This window comes from Humulus lupulus, chromosome 4, assembly GCF_963169125.1.
Source record: "Humulus lupulus chromosome 4, drHumLupu1.1, whole genome shotgun sequence".
Lineage (NCBI taxonomy): Eukaryota > Viridiplantae > Streptophyta > Magnoliopsida > Rosales > Cannabaceae > Humulus > Humulus lupulus.
The window spans coordinates 16,981,515-17,003,381 of NC_084796.1; the positions used below are offsets into that span (position 1 = coordinate 16,981,515).

A 21,867-nucleotide genomic window follows, 5' to 3' on the forward strand; every position below is an offset into this window, starting at 1 on the left:
CCAACGTAGCACCAAAAACTTTACTGTCAAGTTTGAAGTGCTTCCCCTGAATATCCAAAGAGCCATCCTCAATGTTGAACCTAGACAAAAGCCATGATATAAGATTTCTTCGCACATTACAGTCTTTCATGCCAAGCAATGTCCCGAATCCTATTTCTTTCACCACCTCCTTTTGAGCCCCACTTAAATTGGAGATTAGGGCAACAAGCCTATGCGGTGAGCATCTATAATCTAGCTTCTTCCCTTCAACCATTTTGAGGCACCCTTTCGCGGAAGAATTTCACCAAACATTGACAAATCAGTGAGCAAACAATGATAAATAATCACCAAATTTACTTCATGTGAAAAGCCAAGAAACCAAATAAAAACACAGCAGCTACCACTCATATATACATATTACACTAAAACAAAGGAAAAATTATTTACTGCAATTACTTATCATTAAATAAAGCTTTCAATCAAATACAAAAAATATAGCCCGTAATTGGGAGTAACAGATCAGAAATTAATGTGTTAAAGAGGAAGCTCATGGAAGAATTTCATATTAAAGACCTAGGGACAGCTAAGAGAATTTTGGGTATTGTTATTCATAAAGTTGATAAACACACAATTATTCTATCATAGAAGGCCTAGTTACAAAAGGTATTGGACAAGTTCGGAATGAGTAACTCTAATACGGTATCTACACCTGTAGCTCAACACTTTAAGCTTTCTCTGTCACAACCTCCCAGTACTGATGCAGAAAGACAGATTATGGGTAAGATTCCCTATGCTAGTTGTGTTGGTGGCTTGATGTACTTGATGGTGTGTACAAGACCATATTTAGCTCATGCAATGAGTGTAGTAAGCAAGTTAATTGCAAATCCTAGAACACAACATTGGGCCGCATTAAAACGGATACTCAGGTATTTGAAGGGAACTCTTGAAACAAGTATACTATTCAGATGCAATGGCTCTTTTAAGGAATAAGTAACAGGTTATGTTGATTCAGATTTCGCTGGTAATCAACATACTAGAACATCTCTAATAGCGTATGTGTAAACAGTACTTGGAGGCTGTGTTAGTTGGAAATCAAACATGCAGAAAGTTGTTGCTCTCTCCTCCACTGAGGCAGAATATATGGATGCTACTGAGGCCATTACAGAAGCAATCTGGCTTAAAGGATTCACTACAAAGCTGGTATTCAATTCAAAAAACATCACAGTATACAATGATAATCAGAGTGCTCTACACCTCATGCAGAACCCAATGTTCCCTCAAAGGTCCAAACATATGGACATCAAGATGCATTTTATTCGACACATTATTTTCTCCAAACAAGTCTCTATCAAGATGATTAGTACTCGTGATAACCCAACATATATATTTACCAAGACTATAACCAGTGAAAAGTTTAGACATTCTCAAAACTTACTGAACATTGAGAAATGTTAAGTCTCTCATTGAGACACATACATTGGAATTAGGAATTAAGCCTCAGCAAGTTTTTAAACTCAAACAAGTTTGTTAATTAACTAAACCAGGTGGATTTTGTGGAGGTTTACTCAATTAACTAGAATTTGTTGCTAATAACCAAACCTATCAGCTCAGGACCGTTATTACAATTATACTTACTCAAGTCTATTTCATTCAGTCTATAAAAGGGAAAGGTGCCTCACTTCATGAACTAAGTTCCAAGTTGAGAGTTCTGGAGAGAAAGAAAATTGAGAGTTGTCCAAGTTTTGTAAAATTTGAGTGTACTTTGAGTTGGTGCAAGACACCTTACTTGTAATTCTATAATGAGTTTCTTCGATAAAGATTCTAAGCCACTGTCACTGTTTCCTCCCGTGGATGTAGGTGACCACCTACTCCTCTGTTTCCTATTTCCTATTATTCAGTCAATTAAATTTTATTTATCGAAATCCTGTAATATGAATGTACAATTACACACTAACTTCAACACTAAATCAATTCTATAAAATCCATTCTCAGATTCAAAATCTCAGCATAGCTTTTTCATTATTACTCATTCGGAAAATGCTTCTGCACCATAACCATTCATTTTATCAAGGCATTGCAAATCCAATGCCAACTTATGGAAAAATTAATATAACCTGGTTAAATTAAACATTCCTTAAATTATATGTTACCACATACCAATACATTCACTTCTCTATGTTACCTAATTAGTTCAAGTAATCTCTTCATTTCAGTTATTGCCTCACTATCTCCACTGTACCTTAATAATAAATCAAACAATCTCACCACACGGTGTAATAACAAACGAATGAGGCAGCAACTTTATTTCATCAAAAGATATACAAATACTTTAAACTATTCATTTCTCAAACCGGTTCCAACATCATGCATCAAAAACAAAGTTCGAAACTTACCAATATGCAATTGAACTGCAGTCGCGCTCCAATCAACCCACTACAAAATAATACCAAAATTACTAACTAAGAAACAGAACGACTGAAACCCACGACCGAAACCCAGGGAATCAAAAAATAAAATCATTGTAACCAACCTCCGGCGTAGAGACACTAAAACCTTCCCACCCTAGCAAACGAACAAGCCCGACGAAATCAAGCAATGGGGAGGGAGACAAACACAGAGGAACGTTCAACCCATGCCTTCCAAGCTCTACCAAAACCTTTTCGTCTCAACCCTCTCATTACACAATAAATATTTCCCCCTTTCTTTCTTCCAATAAAATAAACTTGAAGGAGTTGGAGTCGGAGTCGGAGTCGGAGGGAAACAAGGTTAATAGAAGAAGGAGTCAGAGTCGGAGTCGGAGGGAAAGACAGAGTCGGAGTCGGAGGGAAGAAGGAGTCTGTTTCTTTCTTTTTTTTGGCCAGTAACTCATAAAAAATAATGAAAGTAAAAAATTAAAAGTGCAACCGGTAGCCATTTACTAAGGGGTACAAAGGAGTATACTTGTATTTTAACACATTGTCAATATTACCTTCAATCTTACCGTTCACCAACAATCCAACGGCTCACACTAGATGATGGACTAAAACTTTCAAATCAAGTGAAGGACTTTAAAAATGCCCTTAAAAAAATATCATTTTATTTGTAAAAATTAAAAAATAATATTTTTTTTCTTTATTTATCTTGGTCTCACCCATAGTCACGCCCCCACTCTAGAGATAATTTGTATATTGGCTTATAATGCAATGATGCAATGATATCTTTGAAGAAAAATTCAAAGAACTGAAAAGAAAAAAAAGGAACAAATTGTCAATCTTTAATCGAACAATTAATATAAATATAAAATTCCTTAAACATTATTGAATATAATCTGATTATACATATATATTTATTTGATTAATTATGACCTGATCAGATTCAGAGGATGTTATCTATTTTTATTTTCAAGTTCCTTATACGAAAGGAATCGATCAGATTAAGTTGTACCTTGTTCTTCTTATTTAATCATTTATAAATATAGTACAGATAAATCGATCTTCATTTATAAATATAAACTTAGTACAGATAATTAATTAAAAATACAAAGACAAAAGTTTTTGTCCCCTATTTCGGGCGGCTAATAAGAAAATTATATAAAGCCATCACTAAAAGTTTATAGTCTAGAAGACTAAGTGCACCTTTACAAACATTTATTCTAGCCTAGCCATCATACTATTTTAATAAAAAAACTACACAATTATTGAACCTTTATGTGATATTAATAGCAGGTAGTGCAAGTTGTTTGAACAAAGAGTATATTTAAATATTTAAACTAAAATATGTCAGATTTTATAATTAAATTGTACATATTATTATATGTTGTGTCATGTAGTGTTATCCAGTATTTTAATATTTAAATATAGTGAGCAAAATTATTGTATTATTATATATTTTGAAAATGTAAAATTGTTGAATTCTGGATCTTGGACTTCATCAATGAAAAACTTTGTGAAAGAAAAGATAAAAAAATAAAATATTTTTTTAACAAAATTATATATGATACTTTTTATTTAGTACATATATATTTAACATATTTATACTATAAGAGAGGGTTTCTATATTTTTATTTGAATTCAATTCAATTATAATAAGAGAGAATAAAAAATTTCATAATTCATTTTTTCCCCAATACAAATTTAAGATGCTGAGATAAAGAAAAAATATATTTTTCAAAAATATATAAAAGAAAATGAACCCTTTTGTCATTGTTCGCACTATTATAATTAATTTCATAAAGCTTAACCATTCCAATTATCATAATCTTAAACACGGGTCCCACAAATAATTATTATACCAGCTCAACATATATAAAACAAAATTACTGATTTTATTGGACTTTTTGCAACGTGAATGTGCAACTAATAATAAATTTATATCTTAAAGTGATTTGCTTGCAAAATACTCCTTTCACTTACTCAAAATATGAATTGACACTTAACTACTTAAGCTAGTGTGGCAAAAAGAATTATTTTGAAAAAAAATTATAAAACAAAGTGTTTACTACGAGTATTTAATGAAAATAAAATTTTAAAACATCACTTTACAAAATAATTATATATTAAAAAATATTTTGTAAAACACACCATGCCATATGAATATGTTTTAAAAAAACTACTTAAAAAATTTACGTAAAATATTTTATAATACACTTCATTTCTAATATTATTTTCCAACAATCGCCAAACACAAATTTTAAAAATATTTATTTTGCAAAAGAATCCATATATCTATCTAGTAGTGATACATTTGACTTTCGATAGAAATTAAAATAATATATAGATTTTATAATATAACGTCAACTTGTATATATATAAGCATGGAGTACGTAGTTATTTTATTGACATTGACATTATTGGTTACATCATCCCAATTTTTAATTTGTCTTATTAATGTCTATTTTTCTAAACTTCTCAAATTGAATACTTCCTAAAAATTAAATTTTCAAACAGCCTTTTAATAAATATTCTCCCTTCGTCACAAGATACATTGCAAATTAGCATTTTTTTTTCAGAGTGTATTTTCAAAAGAAACGTTAAGAAAATGTAAAAGAGACTTGATATATATCTATTCCTAAACAAATATTAAATAATATCGGATATAGACTACTTTATTAAGATATATCTTTTTGCAAATTGATAAGATGGGTCCAACACTACAAAATAATGTTAGTGAAACTTTAAATTCTTGTTAACAAAAAACATGTCAAATATAATTTGCCGGGTTAAAAAAAACATAATATAATATTAGTGCACTTTAAAATTTGTATACTTCAATAGAGATTGTCGCGTGCATCAACGTACTAACTTAACATATGATAATCTTCGGTTATACTAAAGAGTAATGATATGTGCACTCAAACATTACACACAGTCACAGTGATGTGGCAGTTTAGTCTAGCCAATCACATTTATTAAAACTGAGACCTATTATTTTAAAAAATTTAATATTTGGGTGCATATTTTGGATGCACATATCATTACTCTATATTAAAATGGTAATAGGATAAAAATTTTACGCCAAAAAAATTACTTATTAAAAAAAAATTATATTGGTTATAGACTTTTGTTGCAAATTTATCTTTAAAATCTATACACAGACTCAAATAATAACTTAGAATACTACTAAAAAAATATTTCATGACCAAAGTGATGGTTTTAGCGATTAGAATTTATGCATAAATTCTCTTGGAAAATTCTTAAAAATTTCTTACAGTTTTTTTCTGCAGAGGCCAATGAGAGGATCCGCCTTATGTGGCTTCTGTGTTCTTTCTGCCTCTTGCTATTTGAAACGCATAGCTTCTATTATATGCAAAAAGAAATGGTTTTTGGCCGAATATTTTGGGCATGTTTTGATGATGAATGAACTCCTGAGATCAAAGTGAAGTAAAGCCCTATTCTTTTTTTTTTCTTTTTCTTTAGGTAGATAATAATTTGATATGTTGTGTTTTTATAAAGTATTATTTTAATACTTTCTGTTTACAATAATGTTTATTTGGTACATTGTTATTTTGAAATCGCACGTATTTAGTACCCTAAACTCAAATTTAATCAAATTGTTCTCAATTATATAAGTTTTAAATTCAAATTTAATTACTTAATTACATATAACTGATAACAGTTTTGTCAAATCTAAATTTAAGATACTAAATATGTATGATTTTAAGATACTTTATTTCATACCAGCATTATTGAAAGAAAAAAATAGTATTAAAATAATATTTTCCAAAATCATAAAATAACAAGCAAGTAAATTTTCTTCTCTAATGGGGCTCATTGGATTAACGAACTGTATCTAGGATACCAACAACACTTTGAACAGGAGAAAGTAGAAAGCTTTTAAACAAAATCATTGGAATTGGAAATCACTTTTGATTTTTGGCCATCATTTTGTTTGTCAGTGTGAGATTGTGTAAGGTTTGATAAAATGAAAGGTAATTATATTTGTACCCCAAAACTTTATAATTACATTCCACTACTAATTAAGTTTATCTTACTTTATTTATCAAAATATTTTTTTAAGGAGAATATCCATCTCTATTTACTAAATGGGGTCTTATTTGAAAAACAAAACACCTCAAATTTTTTAAACATTTTAATTGCTCTACATTAGATGATTCTTCTATAAATAAAAGGTCATTTCTTTTCTTTTTTTCCTTAAATACCCCTGTTTTGACGGTAAAATAAACAAAATAAGCCATAAGTATGGTAGTTGCAATTATATATTGGGGTTAGGATTTTAATTGCCAAAGTATGTGCAAAAGGTTAAGCTGATTGGGTTTTTTTTTTACAGCAAATAGCCTATTTATATTTTTTTATTCAATCATGCATAATCATCACATTCTGAGAAAAAAGAAGAAAAAAAAAAGTAAAAAATTACAACAAAATATTGGTCGAATAATAATAACGCATCTGCAAAGTAAGAATATGTTTATCACGTGTTCTAATCACGTGGTTTTGTATCCAACTTCTAAAATATGGCTGCACCTGCATTGTCATTTTATTCACACGTGTTTTACTGGAGGAGACATGTTTTACTGGAGGAGAAAGCAGTTGAAAAGATAACGATAAAGAAACCAATATAGTGGTTTAGGTAATGAAAACAAAACAAAATATTTTATTTTTATTTTTATTTTTTTATGAATAAATGAAGGATTGGTATATTTTATTATGAAGCATGAGTTTCATGCTGTAGATAATAATATTTTTGTCTTGACCTTAACCTAACCATTACCACTCACTTTGTACACGTTATTAAATGTTATCCAATAAATAAAGATAAAAAAATATCTGTTCAAGATGCCAAAGTAGATGCTTCACAACCATCAGGGACACAAGCCAAGACATCTCTGTAATCTCTTGATATTGTGAAAGAGTCGTAGACCCTTCCATCTCGGCTTTTCTTGTATTCGAAGAGCAATGAAGAGTGATTAAAGGCTGTCATTTTGACAAATCCCCAATCATAATCTCTGTATAAACTCCACTTGGGTCTCACTTGGCTGAACTCAGACAAGTGACTCCCAGCTCCTCCAACCACAACATGAATAGTCCCATTCACAACTCCTGAGTAATGGGATTTTCCTGTTTTTACACATTGGCTCTGCAAAAATATAGATTAGAGATTAACATGTATGATGAGTTGATTGAAAACACTTTGGTTTGATTAGTGGACTTTATAATAAACAAAACAGAAATACCCCAGATGATTAATATGGGATTAGATTAATCAAATGCACTTTTGATGAGAGTATAATAAGATGTCAGTGTTTATGGAATAAAGAAAAACCTAGATGATGAGGTATTAGACCTAATCAAATTGACATTTAATAGGAAAATATTATATGCACCTGGTAAATGGGGCATGTTCTTTCGTAGTTATGGACATGGCCATAGAAAGCAATGTCCACTTTGTATTTTTGCCAAAGTTTCTGCAAACTCTCTCTTCCCATGGGCTCTTCAAACGAGCCCTCCTGGCCATACCAGTAGTCGGAGGAATACCCGAGCACGCGATGAGCAGCAAAGATTAACCAAGGTTGTTTCTGTCTATCTACAGATGCAAGGCATTTCTCTATGAACTGGTATTGCTCTGATCCCTCTCTCCAGTCATGCTCACTGTCAGCTATACAGAAGTGAAACATGCCATAATCTGTTGAGTACCTGTATAGGGATGGAAAATAAATAACACTTCATGTGTAAGGGTATATCAAACTTGATGTAATTACGCTTCTGTGTGAGATTTATTAAGTTAACTAATGATGCATTTAGTGACCGGAAAAAGGAGAGTCAATTGACAAGGCTTTGCAAACTTTTTGCTTATATGGGACAACTCTTTTGTAATGATAAGCAAAGTCTAGTATGACCCCTTTTTGTTGTTCAAATTTTTCATGATGATTTCTTAATAATCAATTTTTAGGCATCTATTTGTCACGGGAAATGTTGAGCCTCATCCTATTAGTTTAACAACAGTATAAATGAGTAGAAATAATGATAACAAGTTATGAATTTTACCAAAATTTAGCTCGATTTTCCGCTGGAACGTAGTACATGGTTTCAGCTAACACGCCACATTCCCCGCCTGAATCCGTCTTGTCATAGAAGGACCCCGAATTTGGCCAATCACGTTCGTGGTTACCACTAGAGGAGACAAACTAGAAAATCAGTATCCGTAATCCAGATTATTCAACAAATGCATGAATACATGTATAAATGATTTCACACAAACCTTGCAACCATATAAGGTACAGTTGATGCAATGGGCTCCACTTGTGCTGTGAACTGATCCCACTGGGAAATGTATCCATTTGCGTATGTTATATCTCCAATATGAAAAACTATGTCTATGTTTGGTAAGTCCCTGATCAGTTGATCCGTAGTGTTAAGTGCACCTGGTTGATAGTTACTATACTCATTTGAACCATCACGCTCTGCCTGAAAGATACAACAGAGCTATTAATCTTTCAGGTCCAAACATCATAGTTTAATATTCTCAAGACCTTGTAATACGAGGGGTTTATCTATGCTATAGGAGAAGAAACGCAAATAGTAAAGCAACCATAATAGAACTTGAATCAGTACATGCGAGCTCAAATAGTAGATAAGTTTGAATTTGTTAACTACCTTTCCCATGTCCCCAAATATTATAACACGCTGTAATGAATCTTGTCCAGGGTATGGAGATGACTTGAAGGAATAGATTTTGCTCCAAATATATTTACCATTAGATAAAAGGTGACCCATCTTGTATGTGTACCTGAGTGCCCGTCGTAACAAACATTTCCCAACAGACATTGTTAATACTTTATAACACGTAACAAATGAATAAATAAATCTCTTTCTAATACATACACTTTATTTGGCCACAAATCTTTTAGGAAACTTGTGTGTATGAAACCAGGATCACGCCATCCAACTGTTCTAGCAGGTGAACCTGAAGAACAATGTAAATCTAATTATGCAACATGCCTACTTGCTCCATAATAATCCATCAAATACATATAAGTGGAATGTGTGTTATAAAGGGGATTGGAAAAAAATTAAAAGGAAAGCTTGTCTTATTTAGAAATAAAGAATAAGCAAGGATTTAGGATTATCTTGTTACAGCTTTTCTGAGTTAAGCAGAGTAAACAGCATTAATGGATAATAGAGTTGCTAAATGAATGTAGTACAATCTATAATATTGAATTGAATCATACCACACATGCTGTTTCGACCAAACGTCAATGTTCCAGCTGGGGATCTCACTTGATTTTCTCCCTTCAGACCCCACTCAACAAATGGAACTGTATCATCTATGTTGTAGCCACTTGTCCAGGTAACTGTCATCTGCACAACATATGAAAAAGTTGTAAGATTACAGCTTGTACAGACTCTTGTACCCAATAATGAATGTAAGAAATGGAGAATCACATAAACTCTAAAACTCTGGTAGTGAAACATAATCATCAATAATTATTCAGTGATCCATGTCTACACATGATACAGGTTCCACAACAAGGTTGTGGGTTTGTTGTTTCATCATCTTGTTGGCTTTCTATTGATTGCATTCGTAATCGGTGAACTTTTCTGCCTTGAATAAAATTCCTTAAAAGGTAATGCTAATTATGTCCGATTGTGAATACTAGGTCGTCTTATCCTCATTCAAATATCTCCCACCTAACGTGGACGTTCTCCTAAAACATATTTATTTGAATTTGATTGAACTGAAGTCTTAGAAACAAAAGAAGGTAACATTATTATAGGTATAAAATGAAATTATCCTCTCAGCATGACCAGTAGAGATGCAAGGGATCCTCTCCATTTCGAAACCAAAAGTCATATATGTTGTTTTGTCAGTTCTGTGAGTGAGACCGAGCAGGTACCTTTTTGTGGTTTATTGGATACTGTTTACAGGCTGCTTTTTTTTTTTGGAACTGAGCTCCTCGCTCTTTTTATGGGCTACTTCAGGATTAAACCAGTACAAAACTCGAAACAAATTATAAGAAACAAATCCTAATCAGAAGAACAATGTCTGATTTCAAGCTTATAACACTAACAATACTCCTAATTGCCATGAAAACAGTATGCCAAGAAGTCTCAGCTAAATAGAAAACTTACTTCATCCCAAGACTTCCCCTGAGCAAGCCGTGGATAGAGTGGTGCTTTTGGATTGGCAAATGATATAAAATTTGAGACTGCCACCACTTTTGGCTGCAATATTGTACTAAAGAATTAGTCATGTGTACAAAAGTTCTATAATCAAGATGGTACATGGAAGAGTGTGCGTGAATGATAAGTGGATAAGAACATATCTATCATGAAATACAGCAGACAGGATTACAAACTCACATTTGACAGCCCACCCGAAAATAATGCAAAAGATAAATCTGCTCGCTGATTTATCAGCTGGAACCTCAAAGAAGCTTTGCCAGTTTTTGTATAATGTGAGTTGGATTCATTTGCATACTTGTACTGAAAAAAAAGGCACAAAACATCAGATATGTTAGATAATTTTTCTCCAAAGTACCTTAATGTTCAAGACTCAAATTTTTTTACATACCTTGATCGGGGCAGAACATATGTATGGAGTCTGCTCTTTTGGGTCATTTACAGGTGGGCAAGTTGATGAGCTGACATATTAAAGCAGAACTACATCAGTTTTCACCAATGTGAAGTAATATGAAGACATAACAAATTAGAATATTCTGTAATTGTCTATTAACAGTACTTGTCTCGTTCAACAGAATTTTTGAATAAATATGAAAAGAGTTTACAATTAAAAAGTGACATGTAAATTACTTGAACTTTGCAGGAGAAAAGACAGCAACCCAATCATCAGCCGAAGGTTCATTGTATTCCAAATCCACAGTTACCCATTGGGTATCTTCCCCCTGTAGTTGTACAACAAAAAATCCATGCATCATCAACTCTGAGTCACTAGAGTCCAAAAAACCAGAAAAATATTAAATCTAAAAGGTTTTAGGATAAAGTGAATGCTACTTATAAGTATAACACTATTAAATCGACCTAGGGAATAAACAATATGCATGCAAAAAAAAAAAGGTAATTAACAATTATATGGAATTCACTACATCTTTTAAAAATAAAAAAGACAATTCATTGCATCATCAAAATCCAACTACTCTACAAAACATGGTATGCAAATTAAGTAGTAATATCTCAAATTTTCACATGATAATAGTTTAACTGATAAATCAATTTTTGAATAAATCAGAGAGACCCATTTAAAAGAAACAAATATATATAAACTTTAAGCAAAAAAAAATTGTAAAAGAAGTAACATTGATACCTTTAAACCAAGAAGAGTAGGGTAAGCTTTAATAGAGGCAGAGTCACGAAGAGCAAAGGTGGCTTTGTGTATGGCAATCTTGGATAGTGGCTGCTCCCCAAATCCATTCCCGTGAGCCCAAACCGATCCAAAGTTCGCCAAAACTAACAAGTATACTAAAACTCTACACATTCTCTCCATTTCCCAAAATTAAAAATCTCCACACAACTACCAATTTTTTTCTTCAGTATTACCAGAGTCAATACCAAGTATTGATTTTTTTTTTCCTTTTTCTTTTTTCAATTTGATATTTATCAATGAAACCAATGCAAAATCGTGAACGAGAATCGAATCAAAGAGAGATCGTTAGAAGGGTTTGTAAATTAAAATACTCACGCTCTCTCCCTCTCTATAGCTTTGAGTCTGAGTCTGAGTCTGAGTTTTGACTGGTAGAAGAATTTATTGTTAATTGAGTTTACGTATGAATTCAAAATCAGCCGCATATTTTTATGCTTTTTATAGATTCCTCTGCCAGAATCAAGAGTGCCGGCCCATTAGGCTTTTGTTTGTTTGTTTGTTTTTTAATTATTAATAGAGAAAATTACATAATACACCGTATAAAGCAAAAAAATTTGAAATATACGGTTGCCTACTTTTATACAGTTTTTTATTTCAAATATACGGTTTTTTATAAAGTCTTTTTTTCAAATTTCAAACCCCGAAGTTTTTTTGTATTCTCTTTCTCTTTCATCTATTTCATTCTCCGTTTCTCATTTTTTCTTTGGCCGAGTCCGAAAACCTAACTGAGTTTCTTCATTTTTTTGCAATTTTTGGCATTGACTGGTTAAACAATGGTTGTCACTCGTGCGGGGTCTGCATCTCCTGCTCGGTCGGGTGCTGCGTTCTCTGGCCCAGCATCCTCGAAGCATTCCGACGATCAAGAGTCTTCCGAAACGAAGGGGAAACTTCTGAAGAGTAATCTTTCTCCTTTGTCTAAAGGGAAAGCTGTTTTGAAGTATTCATTGGATTCTCCCCTTCCTAATGTGATCGAGGATGATGTTGGTGGTTCAAATGAGTTGAAGGAGGGCGACATGCATGCGAGTGTTGACTTAATTGGGAAAAAGTTGAAGCGAAAACATGTTGCATTGTCAAAGAGCAAAGTCAGTGCTAAGAAACTATCTATTGGAGGTTCTAGTCGAGTAAAGTGCAAGGCTAACAGAAAAATTGCGAAGAAGAATGTTGGTTTACTGGATAAACCGAAGGTATTTATGTTTGTGTCGTTTAAATTCGTTTTGTTCTTTTTTTTCTGTTTTTTATGGGTCTATTTGTCTTGTTGCTGTTAACAATTGTTATTTTTTTGTATCAAAGTGTTACAGGTTTGTTAATGGTATTTCCGATGTTTGTAACCTTGTTTTCCATTTTTGTAAACATATGTTACAAGTCATAATTTGGTAGTTTTGTAACGAAGTGTTACAAGTTTGTTAATGTTCTTTCCGATGTTGTAAATATGTTTTTCTTTTCTGTAAACTTATGTTACAGGTTCTAATTTGGTAGTTTGTGTATTTTATATATTAGGTTTTATATTCTTGAAATATGTTTTCTATGTTGTTCATGCTCTGATCTGATTTATGTTTTTAATTTTGTTAATTTTTGTTAGGTTTTTGTACCTATATGTTACATGTTTGTTAATGGTATTACTGATCTTGTAACCATGTTTTTGTTTTTTTGTAAACATATGTTACAGGTCCTATATTGTTAGTTTTGTAACCAAGTGTTACAAGGTTGTTAATGTTCTTTCTGATGTTGTAAATATGTTTTTCTTTTTCTGTAAACATATGTTACAAGTTCCTATTGTTAGTTTTGTAACCAAGTGTTACAAGGTTGTTAATGTTCTTTCCGATGTTGTAAATATGTTTTTCTTTTCTGTAAACATATGTTACAAGTTCCAATTTGTTAGTTTTTGTATTTAAAGATAATAGGTTTTATATTATTGAAATATGTTTTCATTTTTTGAAGTTTTGATTGTATCTGTTTTAATTTCATTTCATCAATTTGTGTTTTTCTTGTCATCTAATCATTTGATTTGTCTTGTTTTAAAATTTTGTTGGTTGTCTATTATTCTATGCAGCATATGGAATGTTTTATCAAACATGAGGATCATTATAGAGCAAGAGTCAATTTTCACTGTGGTTTTGAGAAGATCAATGTGATCTCAGAAAAATTGACTGACTCTCAAAAGGTTTTGTTTAGTAAGACTTGCTTTGGTCATTTTCTAAACCTTAAATCTTATGCTAATCAAGCTAAATTGGTTCACCATGTTTTGTTGAGAGAAGTTAGCCAACCAAACTTAAATGAAATGTGGTTTAAAGTTTGTGGAAAGCTGATTAGGTTTTCTTTGGGTGAATTTGGGTTATTGTCTGGGTTAAATGTGTTTGGTGACATTGATAGAGGTGGAATTAAGAATAGTAATCCTATTGGATTGTATTCTAAATTTTTTGGTGACCATACAAGGGGCATTTCAAGAATTATTGTTGAAGAAAGGTTTAAGGCTGCCAATTTTGATAATGATGATGAGGCTGTTAGGATGGCTGTACTTTACCTGATCACTAACTTTTTGTATGCTTGGCAAAAAGAGAAGAACATTGAAAAAACTGACTTGTATCTTTGTGATAGTGGTGGTTTTAATCATTTTCCATGGGGAAAGGATATTTTTAATGTGACTCTCTCATCTTTGAGAGATGCTTTAAGGGAAAATGAAGTTGTTATTACTCGGCAAGGTTCTTACCCAACCTATAAGTTGAATGGTTTGCCATTTGTTTTCCAAGTTTTCATTTACGAATCAATTCCTAGTTTAGAGGGAACTTATTGTGAGAAGGTTAGTTGTGGTCTGCCTAGGATTATAAATTGGTCATCTGCTGCAATCCCATCTCATAAGGAGCTTGAGAGGAATGTGTTTTCATTACTTAAGGTAATTTTTATTCTTTTTGCTTTTCTTTATATATGAATTTATTTGATTTTTTTAATATTGTAAACTGATTTTTCTGTGTTGTTATTTGCAGACCAAAATTGTTAAAGTTTTGCCCACTGATGAAGAGAACAATGCCTTCAAGCTTGAAGGTTTTTTCCAGTGCAACAAGGATATGAATGTTGCTGATTTTGAGGATGATGATTTTGTTGCTCCTCCAAAGAAACCAACCAGTGAGGCTCCTTCCTCATCCTATGTTCCTTGTGTGACATTTGGTTTTTCTGATATGAAAATTATTGTGGATGAATGTCAGAAGAAGTGTAACATTATGTCTAAGGAAATTGCATTTTTAAAGTCTGCTAGTGAATCTAGACATAGGGCATTGATGGAGATGTTGGTTAATTTGAAAAACGATCAAGATTTAAAACACAAGGCAGTTATGGAAATGTTAGGTGAGTTGAGGCCAAAATCATGTGGTATTAATGATGATATTGATCATGTTGATGTTGGTTTTGTGGGAGCTGATGTTGGTGATACTTCTGGTGGTGGTGGTGTTTCAAAGGAAAAGGATAAGTTTTTTGAGAATGAAAGTTTTACCCAAGTTTTTGATGAATGCATTCAAGCAATGCAAGAAGATGCTGCTGGAGATATGGTAATTGCAGATGATAAGAATGATACAGTAAATGAGAATGAGAAGACTACTGGGAATGATGTTGAAGAAACAATGGTATGTATTCTTATCTAAATATTAATTTTATTGCTTGGTTGGTTTGTTATTTTTTATTTTATATTTTATAGATGTTTATATTTCTGTTAATATATATAATTAATATTTTCTTTTTATTAATTTTTGTTTTCCCTTTTTGATAGGAATCTGATTTTGTTTCCATTGGAGTATGAGAAGTGGAAGAGAAAGTTTAGAATTCTTGTTTTGTAAACCTCTTGTTATTAATTTGTAAACTTTTTATTTCTAAGTTAGTTTTGTACAAGACTTTTCCAGAGCATGTATAAACTCTGTTATGTTTTTGTAAACTTATGAATTTTGGAATTTTTTGTTTGGCAATTATTATTTTTTATTATATATACAACTTTTTTTTCCAGAGCTATGACCAGGTTATTTTGGTTTCATGATTTGTATTTTTTTAAGGTAATGTATTCATGTATTTCTGTATTAATTTATAAAATTTTGTTTTTCCATAGAATATTGTCAAACCTCATGATGATGTAGCTGATGTTGTTAAAGATCTAGAAGAAGAGGCTCATATTTTTAACAACATGAATGTGGAGATTTTTGATAAAGTTGTTCATGCAGCTGTTGGTGATTTGGCAAAGAAAAAGGTAACTAAACAAGGCAGATATTGTATTTTGTTTTCTCTTTTTGCAATATGTTCCAATAGTTGTATTATTGAGTTTTTCATATTATTTTTGTTTCTAGGAAGTTATTATGGCAACACCCATTGCTGGTTCTTTGATGAATCCAGTAGTTGTGTCTACTCCTGTTGTTGGCAAAAGGAATCCAAAGCCTGCTACAGTTTTGCAATCTCCTTTTGTTAACCAATTTGGATCATCTTCTTCTGAGGATATGAAACATTTGGAGGTTGTGAAGTCTAAAAGGAAGGTTGTGGGACGATATGCTTTTGGAGACAATCTTTTTGATCTGCCTAATCAAATTGACCAAGACTCTTTTAACAAGTGGTTTTCTCTGGGGCTGAGAAAAAATAATAAGTATGCTTCTATTTTTTAATTGTTTTTTTATTTATTTTGTATTTCAGTTTCTGTTTCACCATAATTCACTTTTAAATGTTTATAATTGTTATAGGTATAAGAAATTTGATGATAATAATAGTATCATTAAGGAGCCATTTCAGTTTTGTGTAACTGAGATTGAGAGAAAAATTTGGTTTTATGATTTAGTTAAAGATGGGAGGGATTTGGACAATGAGGTATTTTTTTCCCTTATTATTATTAAGTTGTTTTAGTTTTACTGTTTTCATTATTCTTATTATGGTTTGCTTCTTGTTTTTTCAGCATATTAATGTGGCATTTTATTACCTTAGAAAAAAAGCCAAGTATTGTGAGTTGATAAATGTTAGAGTTACTACTACAGATAACTCTTTTGATCAAGTTATCACTGCTCTGTATGATGTGTATCTGTCAAGTGACTGTGATCGATCTGTTATATCGCATAACAGTGTTATTTTTGAGTATATTTGTGGTTATAAAATGCTTTGTAACACCCCTTGGTCGCTAGTAGATTTCATTTTATTCCCTATTAATATGACTGTTGTTGGCTGTAATCATTGGATTCTTGGGGAGTTCAACGTGAAGCAGAGATTTTTTAAAGTCTACAACTCAATGAGGAATAGAGTTATGGATAAGAAAGTGTTGAAAGTTGTTGAAGCATATTCTACTTTGTTGCCCTTGTTTCTTTCTTTAAATAATTTTTATGAGTCAAGGGAAGATATTGATCTAAATGCACAAGCATTCAAGGGCATTGATATGTGTCACCCGTTGGACATTGTGTTTGATGATGAGGTTCCACAACAGAGTAACAAGTAAGTGGTTTTTTTTAGTTATTGTTATTTTTTGGTTGCATTATTTTGTTTATATGCATTTATGTGTTACTGATTTTGTTGTTTTTTTTTTTTTGTAGCGATTGTGGGATTTTTATCATAAAGTTTGCTGAATTTCTTATGCATGGACTTATTGAAAATATCCCCAATCCTCTGAATGTTAGTTTCCAGAGAAACAAAATTGCAGTCGAGCTATATGTCCATGCTAAAAGAAAGAAAGATGAAGGCTATCTATCTGATGGGGAGTTCAGAGGAAGAATGAGCAAGAAGATGTTGAATGTTAATGCAATGGAAGTATGAGAGCATCAAAGTAGTTAACATTTTGGCTTTTATCTTGTAAAGAAGATACATACTTATGGCAAGATAACTTTTGTGTCTTTGTTTTGCAAACTTTCAAGCAAGTATCATGTTTGAATATTTTGAATACTGTCGCATATCAATGAATTTTGATATTAGCCCTTTTTTATGAGGAATGTTGTACAGAGGTGTCTCAAGTTTGTAACTTGAGTTCATAACTTTATTTTTATATTTCATGTTTTAGGTAACATCTGTTAAAAGTTTGTAACCTAAGTTCATGCAAAATTGCGTAGCATTACTTAACGTCTATTAATAGTCACGATAACTTCAGTTTCAAATATGTATCAAATCGTTTCAAACTTTTGAAGTTAATCCTTTTAAATGGACTGGAAATTTTCAAATGAAAATCAAATATTTTTGTTTCAAAACTGTAACATAAGCTGATAAAAGAACTTATTTCACATTTATTTGATGTTGGAAGTGTCTGTGAGAAACTAGTAACATATCTGTAACAATTATGTAACAAATTGTTACATTAATATTCATTTCAGATATATCTGTATCAAATATGTAACAAAAATTTACAGATAACGCCCTGAACATTAATTCTGATATATTGATGCAAATTTTTTCCTAAGTTTTTATAATATTCCATATATTCAATAAAATTTCATAATTCTTTATCACAAGTAATAGTGATAAGTAATGTTCCAATCACCGTACTGAAACATACAAAGTTTCAAAATTCAAATAAAAAGTATTTTCAATCTATAAGCTTTGAGTGCTTTTTTGTTTTTTTGTTCTCAATAGAGGCTGGTTTGTGCAGGTTTTTCGGTTGTGCCCAAGCTCTCCACACCTTCCACATTTAAGCTGATAAGACCCTTCTCTTGCTGAGACAAACCTTTTTTTCCTTGGCCTTCCACTTTTTCTGTTTCCCTTTGGAGGTAGTACTTCTATTTCCTCAACATCAGGCGGAACTCTCCATGTTTTTGGATCTCCCAATGGATGTATTGATGCATTATAGGTGTTCAACATGGCTTGTTTTGTGAAATAATATGAGCAATATTTTTTATACTGAAGGTTCATCTTTCTAATGACTGCCATGGCATGTTCACAAGGTAATTCATCCAAATCAAACTTGTTACAAGAGCAAGATTTCTTTGCAATGTCAACAATGTTTGTTGTTAAACCATTGTGTACACTGTAAATGAGTGTGCTAGCTGGTTCTACTTGCAATGAAATTATAATAATGAACAAGGAAGTATATTAATACAGAGGTATTTATAAATAAAGGAAATAGTTGTACTTACAGTCATTCTTAATGACTTGACAAAGTTCTTTCTTAAGTATTCCTCTTGTTTCTTTGGCAATTCTGTAAATGTTGCTTCTGCTTCTTTTTTGTTGTTGTAGCTCCATTTTTGAATCAGGTTTCTAAGGCACTCGAGTAATGTTGTTACTGGAAGCTCTCTCATTTCTTTTAGTGCTGCATTAATGGATTCAGCTATGTTTGAAGTCATAGCTGCATATCTACGACTTTTGGAGTGGATTCTTGCCCACTTTTCATATTTAACCTCATTGGCCAGAAAAGGACGGATTCCTTCATGTAAACTGTCCAAGTCCTTCATGTATTTTTCAAAATCTTCCATGTTATAAGCTTTTGCAGCAGCATGAAATGCAATACTGGTTGCCTCTGCGTCTGTTTTAAACTTGGTCTTTATGTTGCAGAAAAGATGGTAGGAGCACACTCCATGAGTTACATTTGGAAAGACATTTTTTATAGCATTCTCTATGCTTTCGTGTCTATCTGAAACTATACACAACTCTTCTCTTTCTCCATAACATTCTTTTATTTTTCTGAAGAACCACTCCCATGAATCATTGTTTTCCGAATCTGTTATAGCAAAAGCCAATGGGAAGATGTGTCTATTTGCATCTTGTGTTGAAGCTGTGAGAAGTGTACCGCCAAATGCAGCTTTTAGGAATGTTCCATCAACAACAATTACTGGAATGCAATGTTTCCAACCTAGAATTGATTGTCCCATAGCCATATAAAGATATTTAAATCTGTTTAGACTATCAATTTGCAAATCTGTTACAGTACCTAGATTTTTGTGCTTCAAAATGTGCAGATATCGTGGAATGTCTCGGTAGGAATCTTGACTTGAACCATGTACATAATTAACTGCTTTTTCCTTAGATCGCCATGCTTTTTGGTAACTCATGGAAACTCCATATCTGTCCAACATGTCTTTAGCTATATCTTTAGGTCTATAATTTGTTTTTGGATCTGTGAACTTGGTCTTCACAACATTCCCAACCATACTACTTGAAGCCTGTCGGTGATCTCCAAGAATAATGTCCAAGGAACATGTGTGGGCACGATTGAACTTCCTAAGTTGGAACATATCTGTCTTTCCATATCTTGCAGCACGAAATGACCACGTACATTCTGAATCAAGGCACTTCAACTGATATTCTTTTTTGCAAGATTTGTGGACCTTGAACTGAAAATTGTTTTTTATGGCATAGAGACCAATTGTTGTTGTAAGAACCTCTTTGTTTTTGTATACCTGTTTTTCTCTTATTCCATCAGAAATTGCATGAGTTATAATTGTAGTTTCTGTTCCGATATGTTCAGGAATTGATTCATGTCGTTCCTTCTCCAAAATCAAATCTGTAATTTGATCTGCCAACTGAATAAAATTTGGTAGTCCTTGAGGTTCATCTATAGAGAATGTCGATGTGTCCGAAATATCATTCTCTATATTATTACTACTTGAAGCAACAGTAGAACTCATCTTTTGAAGTGCTCCACAGGTAATTGTTTGGTTGTTCTCTGTTACAGAAACTATCAAAGGGTATTTTGTGAGTGTTTTGTCATTTCTTTTGCACTCCAAGTAGAATTGTATAGAGCTATCACTTTTGATCTTCAATGGAGGCAATGTTTCTGCAATCTGGTACTCAATTGTTGCATTTTCTGTTGACAGAATGGTAGACAACTCTGTAGACAAGATATTCATTAGTGTTGTAAATGAGCAATCTAATGGTATTAACACTCCCAGCATTTTGAAATCCTCATACACATTATTTTCATTCCAATGACCATCATAATATACCAAAGATGTTATTGGATTCATGGCTGCAGATGAATAAAAAGAAAAATTAGATTGATATGTAGAAATTTTATATTTTCATTATAAAACAAAATAGGATATAAACTACCTTATGGGTTAAAAACTACCCAATCCAGCACAAGCTATTCAATAACACATCCCCCAACAAAATGAGAATTTAGCATATAAACTCGTCCCTTTATTGGTTTTTAAATGACCAAATTCTGCACAAGGAAGAGCAAATAACTTAAAGATGAGACAATCTAAGAAACATCTTTATAATATTGTAACAGTTTCTTTTTTTTATAAAAGGTTTTCAGGATTTTCAAATGTTTCTATGGTAAATTTTGTTTATGATTCTGTGGAGATATGTGTTAAAATATATGTTTTTGCTATAATTATCTTAATGATTTCCGAAAGCTATAAATTATGTTCCAAGAACAAAATAGAAGACCCATCGATTCAAGGAAACTTACCACAAAACAGATATCGTGTAATTTGTTTTGTAGACCCATCGATTCAAAAAATTTGCAGTAGATTGCAGAAGAAAATTTCTCATTTTTTCCCTGTTTTCTCGGTTTTGTAAGCTGAAATCCATGGAAATGTTGAGTACAGCATGTTACAAAAACTTTGGCCGAGTTGTGATGGTTGGGTTGGGTCTTCGGTATATAATGGTGGGAAATGTTGGGTCTTCCGTATTGGGTTGGGTCTTCCGTGAATTGTGGGCTTCACTTTTACCGTAATATTGTAAGAAGTATGTATTACCGTATTTTTCGAATTCTTTTGGTGAAATGCCGTATTTATAAAATTTTCCCTTATTAATATAGTTTACATAATTTCTTTGGGTTTTAAAAACAAAATAAATCCTAGTAGATAAAATTCTATTGACGAAAAAGACAAATTTATTTTGTTTGGGAACAATTTTTAAATATAAGCATAAATTAAAAAGGGTTTATACTTTTTTGTACCTATTTTTTTTTTCATTACCTATTTAGATTATATGTTTTGATAAATTATTTTTTGGACCCTATATTTTATAAAATTGTTAAAATAGAACCATAAACCCGATTTTGGTCAATGTTTTCTCAACTAAAATTACAAATAATTTACCAAACTAACAATTCAGAACAAAAATAAAATCATTCTACTTAAAAACTGTGTTGTTATACTTAATTTTTTCTTCATCAAAATTGAATTTAGGGTT

The 21,867-nt window shown here is 31.9% G+C and overlaps 5 protein-coding genes across 5 annotated transcripts; 3 read left to right on the plus strand and 2 right to left on the minus strand.

The window, feature by feature from the left end:
• The first annotated feature begins 660 nt into the window (after nucleotides 1-660).
• On the plus strand, nucleotides 661-1,771 carry LOC133831944 (secreted RxLR effector protein 161-like). The gene is made up of 3 exons (XM_062262346.1): nucleotides 661-931; nucleotides 1,046-1,179; nucleotides 1,634-1,771. The coding sequence occupies exons 1-3, from the start codon at nucleotides 661-663 to the stop codon at nucleotides 1,769-1,771; spliced, it is 543 nt and encodes a 180-aa protein (XP_062118330.1).
• Nucleotides 1,772-7,048: 5,277 nt separating this feature from the next.
• On the minus strand, nucleotides 7,049-12,185 carry LOC133830062 (probable inactive purple acid phosphatase 27). The gene is made up of 12 exons (XM_062259965.1): nucleotides 11,737-12,185; nucleotides 11,226-11,317; nucleotides 10,987-11,056; nucleotides 10,776-10,898; nucleotides 10,545-10,637; nucleotides 9,644-9,773; nucleotides 9,297-9,378; nucleotides 9,069-9,201; nucleotides 8,674-8,879; nucleotides 8,460-8,585; nucleotides 7,799-8,108; nucleotides 7,049-7,551 (listed from the first exon to the last, which is right to left on the minus strand). Exons 1-12 carry the CDS (start codon nucleotides 11,914-11,916, stop codon nucleotides 7,246-7,248), a joined length of 1,851 nt encoding a protein of 616 aa, XP_062115949.1. The 5' UTR covers nucleotides 11,917-12,185; the 3' UTR covers nucleotides 7,049-7,245.
• Nucleotides 12,186-12,528: 343 nt separating this feature from the next.
• LOC133831945 (uncharacterized) lies at nucleotides 12,529-14,719 on the plus strand. Its single transcript, XM_062262347.1, has 2 exons — nucleotides 12,529-12,977; nucleotides 13,844-14,719. Exons 1-2 carry the CDS (start codon nucleotides 12,567-12,569, stop codon nucleotides 14,717-14,719), a joined length of 1,287 nt encoding a protein of 428 aa, XP_062118331.1. The 5' UTR covers nucleotides 12,529-12,566.
• Nucleotides 14,669-17,677, plus strand: LOC133830063 (uncharacterized). The gene is made up of 6 exons (XM_062259966.1): nucleotides 14,669-15,407; nucleotides 15,881-16,018; nucleotides 16,116-16,405; nucleotides 16,500-16,623; nucleotides 16,709-17,235; nucleotides 17,334-17,677. Exons 1-6 carry the CDS (start codon nucleotides 14,856-14,858, stop codon nucleotides 17,551-17,553), a joined length of 1,851 nt encoding a protein of 616 aa, XP_062115950.1. The 5' UTR covers nucleotides 14,669-14,855; the 3' UTR covers nucleotides 17,554-17,677.
• A 543-nt stretch (nucleotides 17,678-18,220) lies between these two features.
• LOC133831946 (uncharacterized) lies at nucleotides 18,221-20,687 on the minus strand. Its single transcript, XM_062262348.1, has 3 exons — nucleotides 18,861-20,687; nucleotides 18,407-18,708; nucleotides 18,221-18,272 (listed from the first exon to the last, which is right to left on the minus strand). Exons 1-3 carry the CDS (start codon nucleotides 20,685-20,687, stop codon nucleotides 18,221-18,223), a joined length of 2,181 nt encoding a protein of 726 aa, XP_062118332.1.
• Between the last annotated feature and the right edge of the window lie 1,180 nt (nucleotides 20,688-21,867).